Source organism: Neomonachus schauinslandi, chromosome 5 (assembly GCF_002201575.2).
Source record: "Neomonachus schauinslandi chromosome 5, ASM220157v2, whole genome shotgun sequence".
In the NCBI taxonomy this organism is placed as follows: Eukaryota; Metazoa; Chordata; class Mammalia; order Carnivora; family Phocidae; genus Neomonachus; species Neomonachus schauinslandi.
In genome coordinates this window covers 123,196,046-123,213,793 of record NC_058407.1, presented here as the reverse complement: position 1 = coordinate 123,213,793, position 17,748 = coordinate 123,196,046, and the positions used below count along the sequence as shown (strand labels likewise).

The 17,748-nt window shown below is 41.5% G+C and overlaps 1 protein-coding gene across 2 annotated transcripts in view; it reads right to left on the bottom strand.

Moving 5' to 3' along the window:
- The window catches only part of ITGA8 (integrin subunit alpha 8), a 176,795-nt gene extending 169,640 nt beyond the window's left edge, over window positions 1-7,155 (bottom strand). For both annotated transcript variants that reach the window (XM_021696693.2, XM_021696694.2), the window contains exons 1-2: window positions 6,950-7,155; window positions 6,121-6,254 (exon numbers count right to left, since the gene is read on the bottom strand). In XM_021696693.2, coding sequence (XP_021552368.2) covers window positions 6,121-6,254; window positions 6,950-7,155 — 340 coding nt within the window. The remainder of the gene's footprint in view (window positions 1-6,120; window positions 6,255-6,949) is intronic.
- Between the last annotated feature and the right edge of the window lie 10,593 nt (window positions 7,156-17,748).

The window sequence follows — 17,748 nt, the reverse complement described above, 5'->3', positions numbered from 1 at the left end:
ATTACATAGGTGCACCTTGCTTGATGCATTAAATATGTTTTTGTAAGGATATACTTAAACTGAACTTTGAAAATTAAATATTATTTTCTAGGTGAGTGCTTTTAGTAGGATCAATAATTGGTTTATCTATCTTCCTCAAAAATCTGTTTGTGTATCTGGATGGTGTCAGTCAGGGTGCACCTGCTCTGAACTTTTTTTTTTTTTAAGATTTTTTTATTTATTTATTTGAGAGACAGAGAATGAGAGACAGAGAGCACGAGAGGGAAGAGGGCAGAGGGAGAAGCAGACCCCCTGCTGAGCAGGGAGCCCGATGTGGGACTTGATCCCGGGACTCCAGGATCATGACCTGAGCCGAAGGCAGTCGCTTAACCAACTGAGCCACCCAGGCGCCCTGCTCTGAACTTTTTTGATAAGATTGGCAATACTCTTCATCAACACCGTGCACAGATACAGGGCTCTTTATACACAACAGGTAAAGTTTGAATGCACACATCTCAACTGGTCACCTTCTACATCCAAGTGCTTTTTTCTGCTTTCAGAATAATTTTAAGACAATTTCCTACCTTTCTTCCAGAATGCTGCAGCCACTGCACCAGCTCTTCCTGCCAAGAGCTTGGAAGCCTGTTCCATCTCACAGACCTCTAGTTTCTTGAAAGAATTTTGCAGATTAGGCAACAGGCGCCTGATGCTCATACTACTCAACTGGCCATAGAGCAGATCTGTTTCCCATTTCCAGTTAGAGTTTCAAGGACTTCCTTTTTCTAATTGCTTCCTTGGCTGCTATGTGCTGTAGGGACCACAGCCTCCTCCCTTCTCGTATCAGGACTTGGTTGCATTCTGTCACATGGAAGTCCGAGCCGTTTGGGAGAAGCTTAGGGATGTTGGCTGCATCTGTCTGGGCAGTGTGTCAGGTGTGGTGGCCGTCATGAGTTGCTCCCAGAAAGAGTGGACCATCCAGCTAAACCACCCTCAATGATTCAGTGGGGTCAGCAGTGAATATATATGTATCTCTATATGTTTCTGATTAGCAGCACTTATACTAATTATTGCATTATGAATTCTTCATGGAGCAGGTTCTATTTGAGTTGCCTCCCCCTCTTTTCCACTTTCAACCGAGCTTCCCAAAGCCCAGATTTCTGCTGTCCACGAGTTCTGTCACTTTTGTGTTATTTCCTCTGTCATTTACTTGATAGCTCTGACCTACATTTTTCTTCTCTTTGTTCCTGAACAAAACCTGATTTCTTTCTGAGGAAGTTGGAAAAAGCAAGACTTATGCGACCAATATGTTTCCCAACCCTCACATGAGAAAAAGGGCACATCCAATATTATCAAAAAGCAACCTTGTACCAGTCACAGTGCCAGATGCTTTAAGCTGCTTCTTATTGTGGGCTCACTTAACACAAAATAAAACAGACCCCCTCACCCAAAGGCTTCCGGTCCCCAAGCTAAAACACAATTCTAACAAAAATCTTACCATTACAGAGCTTTGAAATATCTTAACCAAACTGTTTTCCATTTTAGGGTTTCATTTTGTTGTTGTTGTTGTTGTTGTTGTTTTAAACACAAAGGTACTAAATTAAAGCCAGGCAAATTCTAGTACTTTTTCTCAGATGACTTCCAAATCTCAATGCCACCACCCACCTCTTCCTGTTCATTCTTCATGTGGGTCCCTAATTGCCAGTGTTCCCAGCTGTCTTGCCTCCATTACTTTTCGTGTTATGATGATTATCATCATTAATTAGCACATGCCATTATCTTTCTCCTCAAAATGTTTCATTTGTGTATTTAAAATAATCAGATATTTGTACACTATGCCTTTGCCATGAGTTTGCCCTTCATCATTCCAAAGATGAGGCTCTATTCATTCTGTTTCTTCCCTCCCCCTTTTAGCAGGGGGGCTCTAATCTAGCAGTTTTATTTACTCCACACATGGGTTTGGAAAATGTAGGAAAAAGATGAAATGAACCTTGGAGTAGATTTAGAAAGGAGAGGCATGAATTTGGCAGATGTGATGTTTTAAATTGTTTAAGACACGGGGCACAGTCTAGACAGTTCCTGAGGCTAAAGTGAAAGAAATCAATTTGGTGAAGGGGGGATTTTATTCTAGTGAAGTAAGAGGGAAAGATAGACGGGAGATGAGAGAAGTGCTTTTTTGCAAGCACTTGATTTTGTACAGAGTAGGAAAATTATCTACTCTTTGCACTTGGCACCTCCCCCACCACCATATGCTTCCCTCAGGTTTCCCTCCTCCATACTTGAAAGGACCACAGATTTTAATAGTATTCATGCATTTGAAGTGTTAGGCTATTTCTGGCTTCCTGGTTTTTCATTCGTGATGAGAAGTAATTTTTAAGATCCAGGTTATGCGATAAGGTAAAAATAAAATAAATGATCATTTAATGAAAAAAAATCGAACAAAAGGGAAGTTTAGAAAAGAAAAAAGGCAGTTGACCTTACAACTGAAGTTCAAGATCACAACCAGATTCGGGGACTAAATTATAGGCCAGTCTCCTTCAATGCCTAGGTTAGGTTTGTTAGGTTACCACCGTGAACACTAAATTGTAGACACCCCAGGCGGCTTGAACAAGTTGAAACAATGTCATTAAAAGGTCAAATTTACTGTAAAGCCAGATGGAGAAAAGACAGGGAAGTCACGACTATCTTTTTAGAGGAATATTTGCAGTATGATACATATTTATGCCCGAGACATGGTGCTCTATTATGTGAACATCAGTTTGTGGGCGCTCAACACTCAAAGCCACTACTTTGTCAAGCAGAGAAATTTTCTTCTTTTGGGAAAACTGTACATGGCTGCCAACGGGCAGAGATTAAGACAGGAGGCCGTTGACTGGGGACACTGAGCACGCTGTGAGGAGCTGTGGCAAACCAGCGGCGTGGACAACCTATCATCCCCATCAAGACAAAGCCCTCCTTCTATGACCTCTGCTCTCCACAACCCTCGACCCCAACTGCTTTTCCCTTCTAGATCTTCTCTGGAAGATCATTTTCATTGGAATTTGTGAAGGTAATTGGGGGTTGAGGGGAAGGAGGTGGGGAAGGCAGGGTAAGCAGGGCGTCAGCTCCATAGGATCCAACCCTGAATTTGCTCCCCATTAGGAACCGACTTCTCCCAGTCCTGGAAGGAAGGCAAGGTGAAGAGGCAGCCTCTGTTCCAGGCAGACCTTTTTTCCAACCCTGTGTTTACTGCTTACCATGGTGTGGTCTTGCACGTAACTTTTTTAACACCTTTGATGTCAGTTTCCTTATTCATAAAATGTGTTTTATGGGTTATAAATAAGTTGTATAAATGGCTGGTACATAGTAGGTGATCAATAAAGGTCAAGCATGTGGTAACATCGACTGCCAGACCCGGAGTCAGCAACACCTGTGTTTCTGCCTTTCATCTTTGGTTCCAAGATCACACTGTGCCCAAAGAACAGGGACTCCAACTGCAAAGAGCCCCATTGTTTGGGGCGCCTGGATAAAGAAAGCGGTAGAAATGATGTGTCGCGTGCTAGCACCCACTCAGTAGCCAACGAGGAGCCCCCAGGGTCCTCAGATTCCTTTTGCCCCACCATTCCCAGGCCATTCCCAACAGCAACCAAGGTTCCTGGGCCCATAGTACCCCCTGATGGCTAACATGGGGAACTTTCTTTTCTCAAAGACTTCTCAGTGAGACTCCCCCAAGCTTTCCCAGCTCACTGCTTTGTTCATTCCACCATGGACCATTCATTTCTCACAAACGTGTGACTTCCTCTGCCTTGCTTCTTTTTTATCTTCATTTTTTGCTCAATTATTTCAGAAACATCAATCTCCCTCCCCATTTCTTCCCCTTATTTTGTTCCATTTATGAATCCTCAAATCACTACAGTTATGGTTGCTAAGTATAATAGTAGGAAGAGGGCATCTGTCTATAAAACAACAACAACAAAAAAACACAAAAAAAATCCAAAAAACCTCCATTCATTTAGAAGTCAAATAAGATATAGTGTAGAACCAACAGCATTATTCTCTAGAGCCCTTTGAGAGATCCAGATGTCTTCCTCAGAACTTGCACAGAAGGGATGCCATTCACCCCTGGCTCTTTCTCCAAGTAACACTGATCTTTTCTCGACATTCTTATTATTTTTCTATTTATTTAATTGCTAACACTGTGCTGGTTTGTCCCCTACTGTTTCACTACAAATATAACTCCCCTACAATAAGGGTTAAGTGCATTCCTGTGGGCTGTTCTGGAAACCAAAGCACAATCTTGCAGCATTAGTTCTCCATGGGAAAGTGAATTCAGATCTCCAAACAGTTGCTCTAGAAGGAACTTTTGGAAAACTTACCTATTGTAATTTAACATTGGAAATTTTTTGGTTGGGAGTGTTCAGTTTTTAAAAATTCATATTGATGTCTGTATTCTCTGATTTTCATCTGTTGAACGATGACATCTACTGGGATTAGTACTTAGAAAGGTATTCAGATATGACTTATCTGGGCAGACATCGGTTCTTCTTTTATCAAAGGAAAAATATACTAACCAGATCCTGATTTGGTATGTTATAGGAATGTTCTAGCAGGTTACAAAATTTATGTCCATGACTATAGATTGCTTCTTGGTAAAAATACAAGATTTAAAAATGTAAATACTTATTTCCCTTAACTTAAATTCAAATAATACTATTGATTTATGTCTTTATTTATCAAGGCTTAGGTTTTAGAGTCTTTTAAAAATACAAATACAAATGGTGTTGATATGGATTATTTAAAAAGCCATTAATTTTATGCTTAATCCTGATTTAGAAAATTTATTCTCAAACGGAGGTAGGTCAGTAAGCAGAAACATTTAAAATCCCAATTAAACAACTAGTTAAAAGATATATTTTACAAGTTAACATCAGTGGCTTAATTTTTCTAATTTCTAATACATTTAAAAGTAAAAGCTTATGAAAATTGGTACGAAGTAACTGAGTTACTTAATAAAATGGTAGAGGAGCTATGGTGACTATATCCAGACACATATGAAAAACATAATTTGAAAATGCTTTTATGAAGTATTTTCCTAATTTGGTTATAATTCAAGGTAAGCCTTGCATAGGATTTTTTTTCCCTTTGAAATGGTTTTCATATTGATAGAATCAAAATTATCTTATTTTTTAAGATAGAAAGTTGCAAATCGGATAAAGTAACAGGTAAATACAACCCATCCACTTTCACCAAAGTGCTGTGAAAATGGATTTTCTACATACATTCTAAATGCACACTAATGTAACAATGATGAAGAATGATGTCATAAAAATAGTTGTGTGGTGCAAAAGGTATCTTAAATGACTGATCATCAAAAAACATTATTTGAGTTCACATTTTTCTGAAAAGAGATATTTGGTTCCTGATAATGTATACCTTTTGAATTCATAAAGTTTTAAAGGTACAAATTAAAACATTCAGTGTTAATGTTTTAGAAAGCGTTACGGTAAAATTATTTTCTCAGGACCCAAAGAGAAAACACGAGAGGAAACCTAACCAGCCTGAATTGGTTAAAATGTATTTTCCCTTTAATTAAATAAGAAACATCTGTCTAGGGATTTTGGAAATGAATGTAATCCATCCACACTCTGCCTGTACTAGTTTGCCTCCAATGTCCAATATTTTGAAAGAAAATTCTTTCTTTCTGTAAAGAATTAAACAGCAACATGGAGTGATGTCTGGGTCTTATAGCAGCTGAGTCTTGCCTCCGGAGTTTGGGCACTGGAAATGCTAAGGATCGGTCTTTTCCTGGATTTGTCCTTGGGAAACAACCAAACTCTCCATAATCAAGGTTAGGGTGGAACATTTGCATTTCTTCAAAGCATCCACTCACCCTGAAAACGCTCATCTTGGGACAGTAAGGAAACAGAAGGTACTAGGACGCACCCAAATACTCAAGGTCAAAATACCAAGGTTCCCTCTCTGGGGTTCACGCGACATTTTCCTCGCCTTCAATCAGGCTTAAGCTGATTTCTCTAGGAACCTGAACAGCCCACAACACAGACTCATCAGACAGGCCGAGTACAAGCAAAAGGGGGCATTAACTCCAGGATGGCTCTGGTTCCTTGAAACCAGGACCCACCGTTGAGAAGGACAGATATCACTTACTGGTGTTGTCAAACGGTATCTGCTTGCACTGCGCAGACCCCTCGGCGGGCCAAGGACAGTAATAGACGGCTCCCCCTTCCACGATGTCTGGCTGGCTGGTGTTGGCTTTGGGCGCCCCCACCAAGACACTCGCTCTGCAAAAGGATTGGAGAAAATCACTCCCTGGGAATCATAAAAGTGTGCACATGCGATGCAGTCTCCCGTAGCGGCGTGCTCACTGAGACTAGGGTGGGGGTCGGGGGCAGAAACGTATTTATGATGGAGACCGACTGTCAAACTTGATTTCCTGTTGGAAACCTACGGGCGTCTGAAACCTGGTTTTGAAGAGGGTGCAAATCGTCCCAACTCTTCTCTAGGTGGAGCTATGTATACAGTGAGATGAGAGAAAAGGGGAAAGAAGTAGCAAAGGACAGAGCCCAGCTGCTTGTAGCCGACAGCACTTGCGCCCAGACACTTAATTGTTACAGACTATGCATAAACAGACCGTGTTGTGGTCCGTTGTTTTAACCGGCCTGAGTCTGTTCGGTCCCGGTCTCCCCTTTGTATGGTGCTCGAGTCTTTGCTCGCGTCCTGGGAGCTCCCCAGGACTTGCGTTTTCTATGCAAGTGGCATGTATCTACTTCAAAGTTCCCAAGGCACATCTAGCATGGAAGGGGGACAAGAGGCGGGGGAGCCGGACGGGACCCCAAGTGCGCAGCGGGATGGAATCTCAGGAATCTCCTTCCATCGAGCTGCGGGGACAGGCGCGGGTCCCCCGGCAGACGGGCAGGGACCCAGCCTGTGGCCGGGTTCGCCCCCGCGCGCGAACTCCCTGCGCTGGGCGACTTACGTGCGAGCGGCAGGTATATGGAAGTCCACCGCGTAGCCGAAGTAGCTGCCCTCGGGGCCGCTGTACACCGTGAGCTTGTCCACGTCCAAGTTGAACGCCTGCGAGCCGGGGGTCCACAGCACGCCCAGCGCGGCCGAGAAGCACCAGAGGGGCGCGAGCGGCTGCGCCCGGCTGCCCCGGGGACCGCGGCGGGCCCCGGCAGACATCGCCCTCCGCCCCGGCGGGTGCTCACCGGGGAGCGGGTGCCCAAGACACCGGCCCGGCTCCTTCGCGGGGGCGGCGGGTGGCGGTCCGCAGGTGCCCGCGTCCTGGGTCGGTGCGCGCGTCGCGTCGGCGGTGACAGCCCCCGGCTCTCCTCCGCGCGTCCTCTGAGGTCTGCTCCCCGCTTGCTCCCCGGCCGGCTCAGGGGCTGGCGGAGGGGTTGCCAGCCCTCCTCTGGCAGCGGGAGGGGGCCCGGCGCTCTCACGGCGCCTCCTAGCGGCGGGTCCGCGGGCTGCGGGAGGGAGCCCCGGAGACTCCGGGCCGCCCGCGCCCCTGCTGGAGGCCGGCGCCAAGAGCCTGCTTCGGCCGCCCGCCTAGCCACTGCAGTCGTGTCTCAGGGACGATCTGAATCTCGCACATGCCAATTCAGGCCATTGCTTTTGGGAGCTATGCCCCCCGCATGGGACGAGAGTATGCTGTAATTTCTCCTCAATGGAAGAATGTGAGAGCGTACCCCACCACGAGGCGAGATAAAGCTGGGCTCCTTGCATCACCTCTGCAGCCTGATGACCCCTCAGGGTCCATCCGTGTGTTCGTCTGCGGCTGAGCTCTTAAATCCAACGATACACTTTTCCACCCCCACCCGGGCCCCCTGCAGGGTAACTGGTTAAAAAAAAAAAAAAAAAAAACCCTTTATTTAGCGCTTTCTCAAAGGCACGTAGGCCATGTGAATGCCTTGATACTAAATCTTCCGTGGCCCTGTGTAACTGTGATGAAGAGTAACAAAGTTAGAAACGTTCGAATTAATGATTTACCCTCAGCGGGGGTAGAAGCTGTAGGTTGGAATCTACAGGAGTCCAAACCTCAGTTCCAATTCAGGGGCACTATTGCTCTCTTTTATGTCCTCTGCTTGGAGGAGGGACTGAAGAATGAGTAGGATGAAGAAGAATGGTATAGATGCCATCACACGCTCTTATGGGGAAACAGGGCTAATGGGCGAACAGAGCGATTAAGTAAGGGTTAACCTGGGGAGGAGGTGCAGGGGATGGAGCTAAATAGCGAGGGAGTGTAGAGACAGGGAAGGTAAGCAGTTTCCAAAGTATTTTAAGGCAAGTTGGTGGCAGATGTAGACTTGGCCTGGAATTGGAATAAGAGGCTTGGATTTAGGCATTATGGGCAGAAAAGTTGAGGGGAAAAGTATCACTGACACCAGGCTGGGAGGAAAGGGTTGTATAAGGGATAGAATAAAAGAGTGGGTCAGGGAGTGGCAGGAAATAGGGACAGATCTCCGGAGACAGAGGATCTTAGTAACAAGAACATTTACTGAGGCTGAGAGAGCCAGTTCTAGAGTGGAGGCATGACACGCCCACAGGGATTCAAAACATTTGCTGGCAAGGAGGTGGGGGGAGGGGGCGGGTAGCAGTTGTTAGAAGCAAGGGAAAGCCAAGGAGCTATCGCCCAGATGCACTGGGTGATGAGGACGGTGACCTGATTCACAGAAAGTAGGGGAGGGAGAAAGCCACCGGGGCAATGAGAAGGGAAAAGGTCAGAGGATTAATGGCAGATGAAAGTGAAGGAGCGTCCAAGGTGAGTGTGAAGGTATCCAGTTAGAAGAGAAGAATACAAACAGTAGCCATGGGCAAGGAGAGGATGGAAGGTCCGTGGTGAGTCAGATGCTGGGCTTGTTGAGCCTGAGTTGAGTCTGGCAGCCCCAGAGGCTCTGGAAGCATAAATTTCCAGCTGTGGTCAGTCTGGCAGGGCAGATTTGGGAGGCTATCCACAGGAAAACTCTGAGCCCACTGAAAAGCTGGACTTTCTCCTCTCTCTCACATCAGACCTCACTTGGTAGCTTGATTTGAATTTTATGTCTTTATCTTTGCTTGTCTTATCCCCGTAAAAATTGTAAAAAATCAATAAGCTATTGGATTACCTGGCAAATCATCACATCTGGATAATTTCCTAACTGGATAGTCCTTTTCCAGACAAGGACTTAAGAGTAGATGGTAGAAAACTTTTTTTCGTAGTCCAAAAGTCCATTTGTGTTGGACATGGAGTCTTGGGCTCTGGTCAGGTTACAATGTTAATAAAAGTGATGTTCCCTGTAGTAAGTTTCAATGAATAGTTCATATGCAACATACACATGGACACATTCAGAGCTGTTACTGACATTGAGAGGAGGGGATAACCTCAACTCGATGGCTTGCTGACACTGGCATGTTGAAATTTGGAAATTCCTCATATTGCAGGCAAATATTGGGTAGGAAAGGAATACCTAACTAGGTAGAAAGTAGTAACATTGTCTTAGACATGTGCTTGGCCCCGGTACTGACTTACTGGGCAAAAGTCACTATATAGTATAAAATGCTTTGATTTGTAGAGGGCAGCACATCACCAGGGTATCCCCTTTTGTACTCCCTTGCTTTGCAATATTTCCAGCGTATTCTTTATCCTTGTATTCAAAATAGAGTAGGTAGGAAAGAGAATTCTACTTACTGCCACACAAATGGGTACATGTACTGTTCCTCTTTTCTAATACACACTTAGTTCTTAACTTACACAATAAACTTATATTCTTAATGGCATCCCTTTCCACGCCACAGATGAGTGCATTAAGGTTTGGAGAAATGCAATAATATCCATATTTATAGAGCAAAGAAATGGTATAATATGAACCCAGGACTGTCAGATATCAAAACCAGTTCCTCATGCTATGAGGTCTAGAAGAACATTTTTTAAAGTTGTGATAATCATGAGAAGTCACCTTTCTAAAATTAGCAAACTATACTGGGCTGACCCTTTGGGCATGCCTGTGAGCAGTGATTGAGAGGTGGCATAAGGCAGCTGTGCACTTCTCCAAGAGGTCTTGGAACAAGGTTTGGTGGTACCCTGGTATTGAAAGAGTGGAGGGAAAGCAAACTAACTTGAAGCTCTTTGACCTCCCTGGGAGGCCAGAAGCCTGAGAGAGTAGTAAATCTCTGAAGAAGCCAGGCATAAAAAAAAAAAAAAGAAAGAAAGAAAGAAAAGAAAAAAAACCCTGCAATAATTACAGGGACAGGATAGGTCTGAATAGGTGTCTTGTACATTTCACTCTTCTGACACATGGGAACCATGCCAATCAGTAAGGCCGGGGTGCTGTCAAAGAACACATGGACAGTGACAGGTCTCATGCTGAATGAGAAGTTTGACATTTTAAAGGTCTGCTAGCACTGATTTATTTCTCAGAAAAGCAAGTCTGGGAATTGTTTATCATGCATGTGAGTTTGTGTGTATGTTTAATACTGGGAAAGGTATACATCGTTGTTTCCCTAAAAAGAAAAGAACCCAAAGGTCAAAGATGGAACAGATTTGGCCCAAACTCTCCAAAAATAAATAAGTAAAAAGCACTACAGGAAAAAATGATCTCTGGGTTGCAGCCATGTACTGAATACTTAAAAATAGAGATGCTGTAACATTTAACCATTAGTGCATACTTTTTAACAGAAGACCAAATACATTTGTGACTTAATAACCAAGTGTTATTCCTACTATGTTTAAATCTATTTCTTTATGTGATAAAGTGCAATCCTGCCTTCAGATCAAGAGGTAGGAGAATCCTGACATGATTAATTCATTCATACAACCACATTTTCACTATGTTAATTAAACCATTTACAAAATAAGCCAATGTAAAAACAGTGTGTTTTTGAAGTTTCCAATAGCTTGAAAAATGAATGCACCAAAAATGAAAGGCAGTTTTTCAATTTCATCTTGTATTTTAGGTAATGATGGAGGAGATGATCTTGGGTTTTTCTTTTGCTCAACTATGCTCAGTTTTTTTGCATTATTAGAAACAACTGATTACTAGAAACCGGTCAGTTAAACTTGGGGCAAACTTTTAAATCCATCAAGTGTCTCTGCTAACACAAGCTTATGTCTGCAAATTTTCTATTCTGGTACCTGGAGGGTGACTCTAATTACAGAAAAATCTTTTTTTTTTTTTTTTTGTCTTTTTGATAATTTTGTTTGTAATTTTCTTTTGTGATTTCCCTTCATGATTTTACTAGCCACTTTTGAGTTACAAGGGCACAGCCGTGGCCCCCGTGTTGGCAGATGTTCAAACACAGCCCACAGTTTAGTTGCAGGAAAATTCCCACTAGTCAAAAACAGACCCTGACTTGATCTCTTTTTAGAATGAGGCTTTTAAAAACAGCTCTGCTTTAAACAAAAAATAAAAATAAATAAAACAAGTCTTCCTCTAAAGGGAAGGTAACTAAGGAAAATAATGCTCTTTCAAATCCTTGACATCTGGGGATAAATCTTCCTGAGAGGCAAATCCCCAGGGGCACCTGAACGTATACTCCGGATCTTGAATGATTTACAGGTTTCAGTTAGGGCCAGTTTGCTCCAGAATCCTGAAGAACCTACACAGGTCGGCTGGGTTGGTGAGGTGGGCCTTTTACATAACTACTGGTCAAAGTGACTGAAGCAAACTTCTGGGGGCCGGGGGGGCTCAGGGAACTCACAACATCTTAGCTGTAAACTTGGACTATGGCACCTGGGGAGTCCAGTTCCCACAGAGCTTATGTTCGAGGCCAAACCTAAACTTATGCTGCCAGTGCCAAATAAGGCTGTAAGGATATATTCAAGGGGCTTATTATTATTATTATTATTATTATTATTATTATTATTAAATTTCAGTAAGGATAAACCTTAACCTGGCTCAGGGCAGTACCATGCTAGTCTTTGGGAAAGAGGGTCACTTAAAATGAGGAACCAGGCATTCTTCCCCACCTGTGCACGTACCAGGTGTCTTAGTCCATTCAGGCTGCCAAAACGAAATAACACAGAATGGGTAGCTTATAAAAATCAAAAATGCATTTCTCACAGTCCTGGAGGCTGAAAGGACTGTAGGTGGGAAGTAATGGAGGAAGTCCTCCAATTGCAGGAGGACGGGAAGGCTGGAGCATCTGATTTGTTGATATGAGTGTGTTTTAATTTATTTTTATTTTAAGATTTTATGATATGAGTGTGTTTTAAACCTCAGGCTAGATTGCTATGTTTATTCCGCCTCTGGAAGACACTGCCAGGGTGCCTAGGACTGCCCTCTAGTGTCTGTGATCCTATGGAATTTTCTCATGAAAAATAATTTAATCTCACAACTACTTCGATGGTTTTTTTTTTTCATTAAAATGTTTCCCAATATTGAGTTGATCTCTCCTACATTCAACACTGTCTTTGTCTCCTTGTTATGGCTTTGCAAATCATCAGGTGAAAGAGAGGAAAAGAAGAAGATAGACAAGAAGGATGGAAGGAAGGAATTTGCCCATAAAAATAATATTTCTTATTTTCCCAGCTACTGCAAAATCCAAATCAGATTTCCATGTCATCCATGTAAGGACTGTGTCCGATTCCACCTCACTTGCCTACTTGATTTTGTGGTTTGTTTATTCATTTTCTTTAACCATTCAGCAAGCCTGAGCACCGGCTCTGTCTTAGGCACTCTGCCAGCCCTTGAGACACAGTTGTGAGCTAAAGAAATAGAAGTTCCTCCCTACATGGAGCCTATGATCTAGTGAGGAGTTAGGTGGCAGACAAGCTAGCCACCTGATAACATGATAATTAATGGATAAATTGATAAGTTCCAGGAGCAAAACTAAGAAGGTGTGCTTTGAGAATAATGGGGGTGAGGGTAAGGTGGAGAAGCTTTTATGAGATATTTTTCCTCAAAGAATACAGACATGCAACAAGCCAAAGAATAAAACACACTGTTCATGCCACAACTTTAAAAATATATATATGGTTATAATCCTGTTCACCCAGATCTGGAAAACAAGGAATCCTATGATTTGTTTGGGGCCATTGACTTAGAGAAGTTTAGTTTTAGCAGAATTTATCTGTGTACAGGGAATCAAGTTAGGGCATTTAGAGCTCCTAGGGTACCAATGTATTTTGTCATCTGTGTAACTTACGTAAAAAGGCCTCCTACTCATTCATGACAGTGAGTTACACATGCCCATGGCCTTGATCATTTCAATTCCCTCTGTTCAAGAATGCCCTAATTTGTTTCCAGTCTTAGCAGTCTTCAAGAGAACAACTTGAAGGTTGGAAGTGGATTTTTTGTCTTCTACTTAGATTGCTTAAAACGTGACTAACTGACTTAAGTTGACCTTTCTGGTTTTTATTGTTTTGACTTATTAAAAAAATGTGTCCTTTTCCCAAAGGCCTCTGGGCACATGCACAAAAAAAACAGAAATATGACAAGTTAAATTAAAGCCAGCAGATGAAAGTTAAAATACCCTCATAAAGGAAGAAGAAAGACGCCAAATCGAGTTACTAGAAGGAGAAAACTAAACCAAATGGATTAGGCTTAGCCCGGTTTTCAGCTGTTTGCAAGGAGGACTTGTTCAACGTAGATCTTAGAGTAACTTCCTACAAAATCCCTGAAAAATTTTGTCACTACTTAGTATGGTACCAAATCAGGGAAATAATGGTAATCCCAAAGAGGGAAGGGCTCTAAATTGTAATTATTTTTCTAATAATGTTGGGATTGTTGTTCAGCCCTTAGTCACTGTGTGATCTCACTCATTTGCATCTCATTCTTGCAAGGTGAGAGATTAGCCCTAAATATAGTGGACATTTCTCTCTTGAACCCTAAATTTCTGCTGTCAGCTCAATCATGGTATGATTCTCTTTGGAAATCAATGCTGTTCATATGTGTTGAGGCCATGTATAATGTAGGCATTAAGAGCATGAATTCCAGAGCCAGATATCTGGGTCCAGAGCCTAGTTTTGCTACTTACCTATAACACTATGGGCAAGTTACTTACCATTTCTATGCCTCAGTTTCCCCAACTGTAAAGTGAAGACACTAACAATATATCACAAAGACCTATGAGGACTCAACGAGTTGAAATGTATAAACTTATATGAGAGCCCATATGAAAAGCAATATAAGGGTTAGTCATTATTATTACTTACACTTCTAATTGGTTATGGAATGACATTATCTTTTCCTCTCCATTATCTACATGTGCCTACCCTTCACCAGGGACATCAGATATTCACTATTTGCCTGACCCTATCCTGGAGATGATCATACTCACAACCACTGTGCCTTGTTGTCTTGGTTGAGCCTTCTCAATTAATACTCCTTTGGGCAAGAGCAGTTTGTAGAGAGGTTACCAAAAAATCTTGAGGGTTTTTTTTTTTTTTCCTGGTGGGTAACAAGTGATGTTTCAGGCATATTAATTTAAAAGTTATGTAAATAAGGGAGAAACAGAATAGTTGGTACATAGTTATATTGGTCTACATGTGAAAAATAAAGATCAGAATTAAGGAGGTACAATGCAATGACAATGGGTAGTCAAAAGTTTTGTTTTTAGTGTGTTGTGTGAAGTTGTGATTTTTTAAAATGTATACTTCTATACTTTTAAATTTGAACTTTTTGAATCTCTGGGTTACTGTCTTAAAATATATATGGTTATATATATATATATTTTAACCATATAAATTTATATATTAACCATATAAAATATATATGGTTATAATCCTGTTCACCCAGATCTGGAAAACAAGGAATCCTATGACTTGTTTGGGGCCATTGACTTAGAGAAGTTTGTTTGTTTTCAAATATTGTTTCTTTTCCACTGTCATCTCTTTTTGAGATGCCAATTAGGGTATGTTTATAACCTTCTCATAGTATAGTCTGTCCTCTTATTTTATTTGACATTTTCCATCTTATTTCTACATGTTTTATCTTAATATTTTTCTTCTGATTTATCTTTCATCTCACTGATTATCTCTATAATTGTGACTAATCTGCTGTTAAATCAGTCTATCAAGTTCTGCATTTTGGTTAGCGTATCCTTAAGTTACAGAATTGCTATAGGTTATTTTATTGTCATAGTTTCTAGTTCTCTGCCAAAGTTACTAATCTTATTTTTATTTTATTAAACATTTTCAGGGTTTAAGTTTTTGTCTGTTAACTTTATTGTGTGAATTGTGGGGGAGGGGTCTGTTTATATTATCTGTTGTTTCTCTTGTGTTTTGGTCACATCTTGTCTCTTTGTGTGCCTCTTACATAGCAACATTTTTAAAAAATTGAGTGCCAGATATTGTATATTAGAAGACACACAAGTAACCTAAGGCCTAGAATGAATCTGTCTTATCCAGATAGAGTTTACACTTATTTCTGGCAGGCTTCTATGAGCAACAATACGGCTAACTCACTTTAATCAATTTTCATAGATCAAGATGACTCAAATCTGGGCTTCTGTTCCTGGAAGGGCCAATCTATTTCCAATTCATCCTTAGAGTGTAAACTGTTGGGGTCTTAACATTAAGTGTGGAATATTTACCATTGAACAAACTTCTTCCAAGACCATGGGTTACAATTTTTGTTTCCTTAACCCAATAAGCCCTTCCCACCCCAACCTCGCCTTATTCCATTTCATTAGAAAAATAAAAGATTCTTCTAGGGAAACATGGCTCCAGATATTGGTTACCAAGTCTCATGGACATTGGCTCAGCAATTCCTTAGTGACTTATGAATGCCCCAATACCTTTAAAACTATGGAAAAAATACTTTGTCAACTTCTAAAAATTGTACTTAGCAAAAGGGTTAGTCTGAAATATCTAGTCTGGCATTACCAGAGTTTGAGTCTGGATAATTTGGGTGAATAATGGTGCTCCTTTTAGAAATGTAAAATTCTAATGTGAGACTTAGTTTAGGGAAAAGAATTTAGCTTCAAATACTTTTATTTTTTTTATTTTTAATTTTTTAAAAATTTTTTGAATTTGAAGTAAAATTTATATATACATGTAGAGTTGTCCAATAGTTGGTTTGAAATACAGGACAGAACTTTGATGAATAAGTCAGCTGATTCTTGCATTAGATTTTGCATGTAGAAAAGAATATTTACCAAAACATTTATCTCTTCCTCAAAGGTCCAATTGCAGAGATAATAGGTGACCTATATGCTAAGGGGTTACTAATATTTATGGTCATGAGCTTGATGCTTTCCTTTACCCTTTATATATATATATAATCTCTTTTAATATTTTTAAAATATTCCATTTTGAAAAAGAGGAAACCTAAATTTTTTTTTTTTTAAAGATTTTATTTATTTTTTTGACAGAGAGACACATAGCGAGAGCAGGAACACAAGCAGGGGGAGTGGGAGAGGGAGGAGCAGGCTTCCCGCAGAACAGGGAGCCCGATGTGGGACTCGATCCCAGGACCCTGGGATCATGACCCGAGCCGAAGGCAGACGCTCAACGACTGAGCCACCCAGGTGCCCCGAGGAAACCTAAATTTTATGGGGTTATTTAACTTGCAGGAGCTCACATGTCTGGTAAGCAGTAAACCTGAGGATAAATCACAGAATGTCCCTCTGATTCCCAAGAACTTACTTTTTCTATTACTCCATTTCTATTTGCTAGATTTGGGAAAGGAAACTATCATCAGACTCTTTGAAAAATCAACACAAGGGGCATTAAAACAAGTGCTATCACTGAGCGAGCCCAGAGGCAACACCTATTAGCAACAAGCAGATCCAGGGACCAGCTTGTGTGTCTAACATCTTTCTCCAATAAAAGTAACAGGGTCCCTTAGAGAAATGGCTGATTCTAAGGCTAGGGAAGGAAATACATAAGATTAAGTTGAAGCATCTTGTAATGTAGAAAATATGGGAGTGCTCAAAAAACAAACTGATGGGGGCATCTGGGTGGCCCAGTCGGTTGAGCATCCAACTCCTGGTTTCAGCTCAGGTCTCGTTCTCAGGGTTGTGAGTTCAAGCCCCACATTGGGCTCTACCCTGGGTATGGAGCCTACTTAAAAAAACAAAAATAAAAGCCAAAAACCAAAAAACAAAAAACCAACTGATGGGGACACATCAAGGGGACACAAGAGTCAACCTAAAGAGCTCCCAAAGGCTCCTTGAACAAGAAAATAAATAATATAGTATTGGATTATAACCCAAAGTATAAAAGAAATTATCATGAGCCCTGTTATGGCCTGAATTGTGCCCCCTTACCCCCACCAAATTCAATATGTTGAAGCCCTAACCCCCAGTGTGAACATATTTGGAGATAGGGCTTCTAAGGAGGTAAATTAAGGTTCATAAGGATGGGACTTTAACCCAGTAAGAAAAGGAAGAGACACCAGAGATCTCTCTCTGTGCGTGCACACAGGGGAAAGGCCAAATAAAGATATAGTGAAAGGTGGCCATCTACAAACCAAGGAGAGAGTTCTCATCAGAAACCAACCCCACTGTTACCTTGATCTTAGATTCCCAGCCTCTAAAACTGTAAGAAAATAAATTTCTGTTTACGTCATCCAGTTTGTGGTATTTTGTTATGGCAACCCTAGCAGACTAATACAAGTCCATAGCGATAAAAATAAATGATTGAATAAATAAAGAAACGGGGAGAAGAGACAAGTTCCCATATGGAAGAATTTTTTAAAAATGTGTGTAGACACTGCTCCCTTAAGAAGGTGAAGCGAAACTTCCTACCCCCTCCATGTGGATTGTACACAGTGATCTTCTAACAAAGAGTGTAGTGTAGAAAGGGGGTAAATATTCAGAAGATTAACATCCTCAGTAGGAATTTATGTTGAT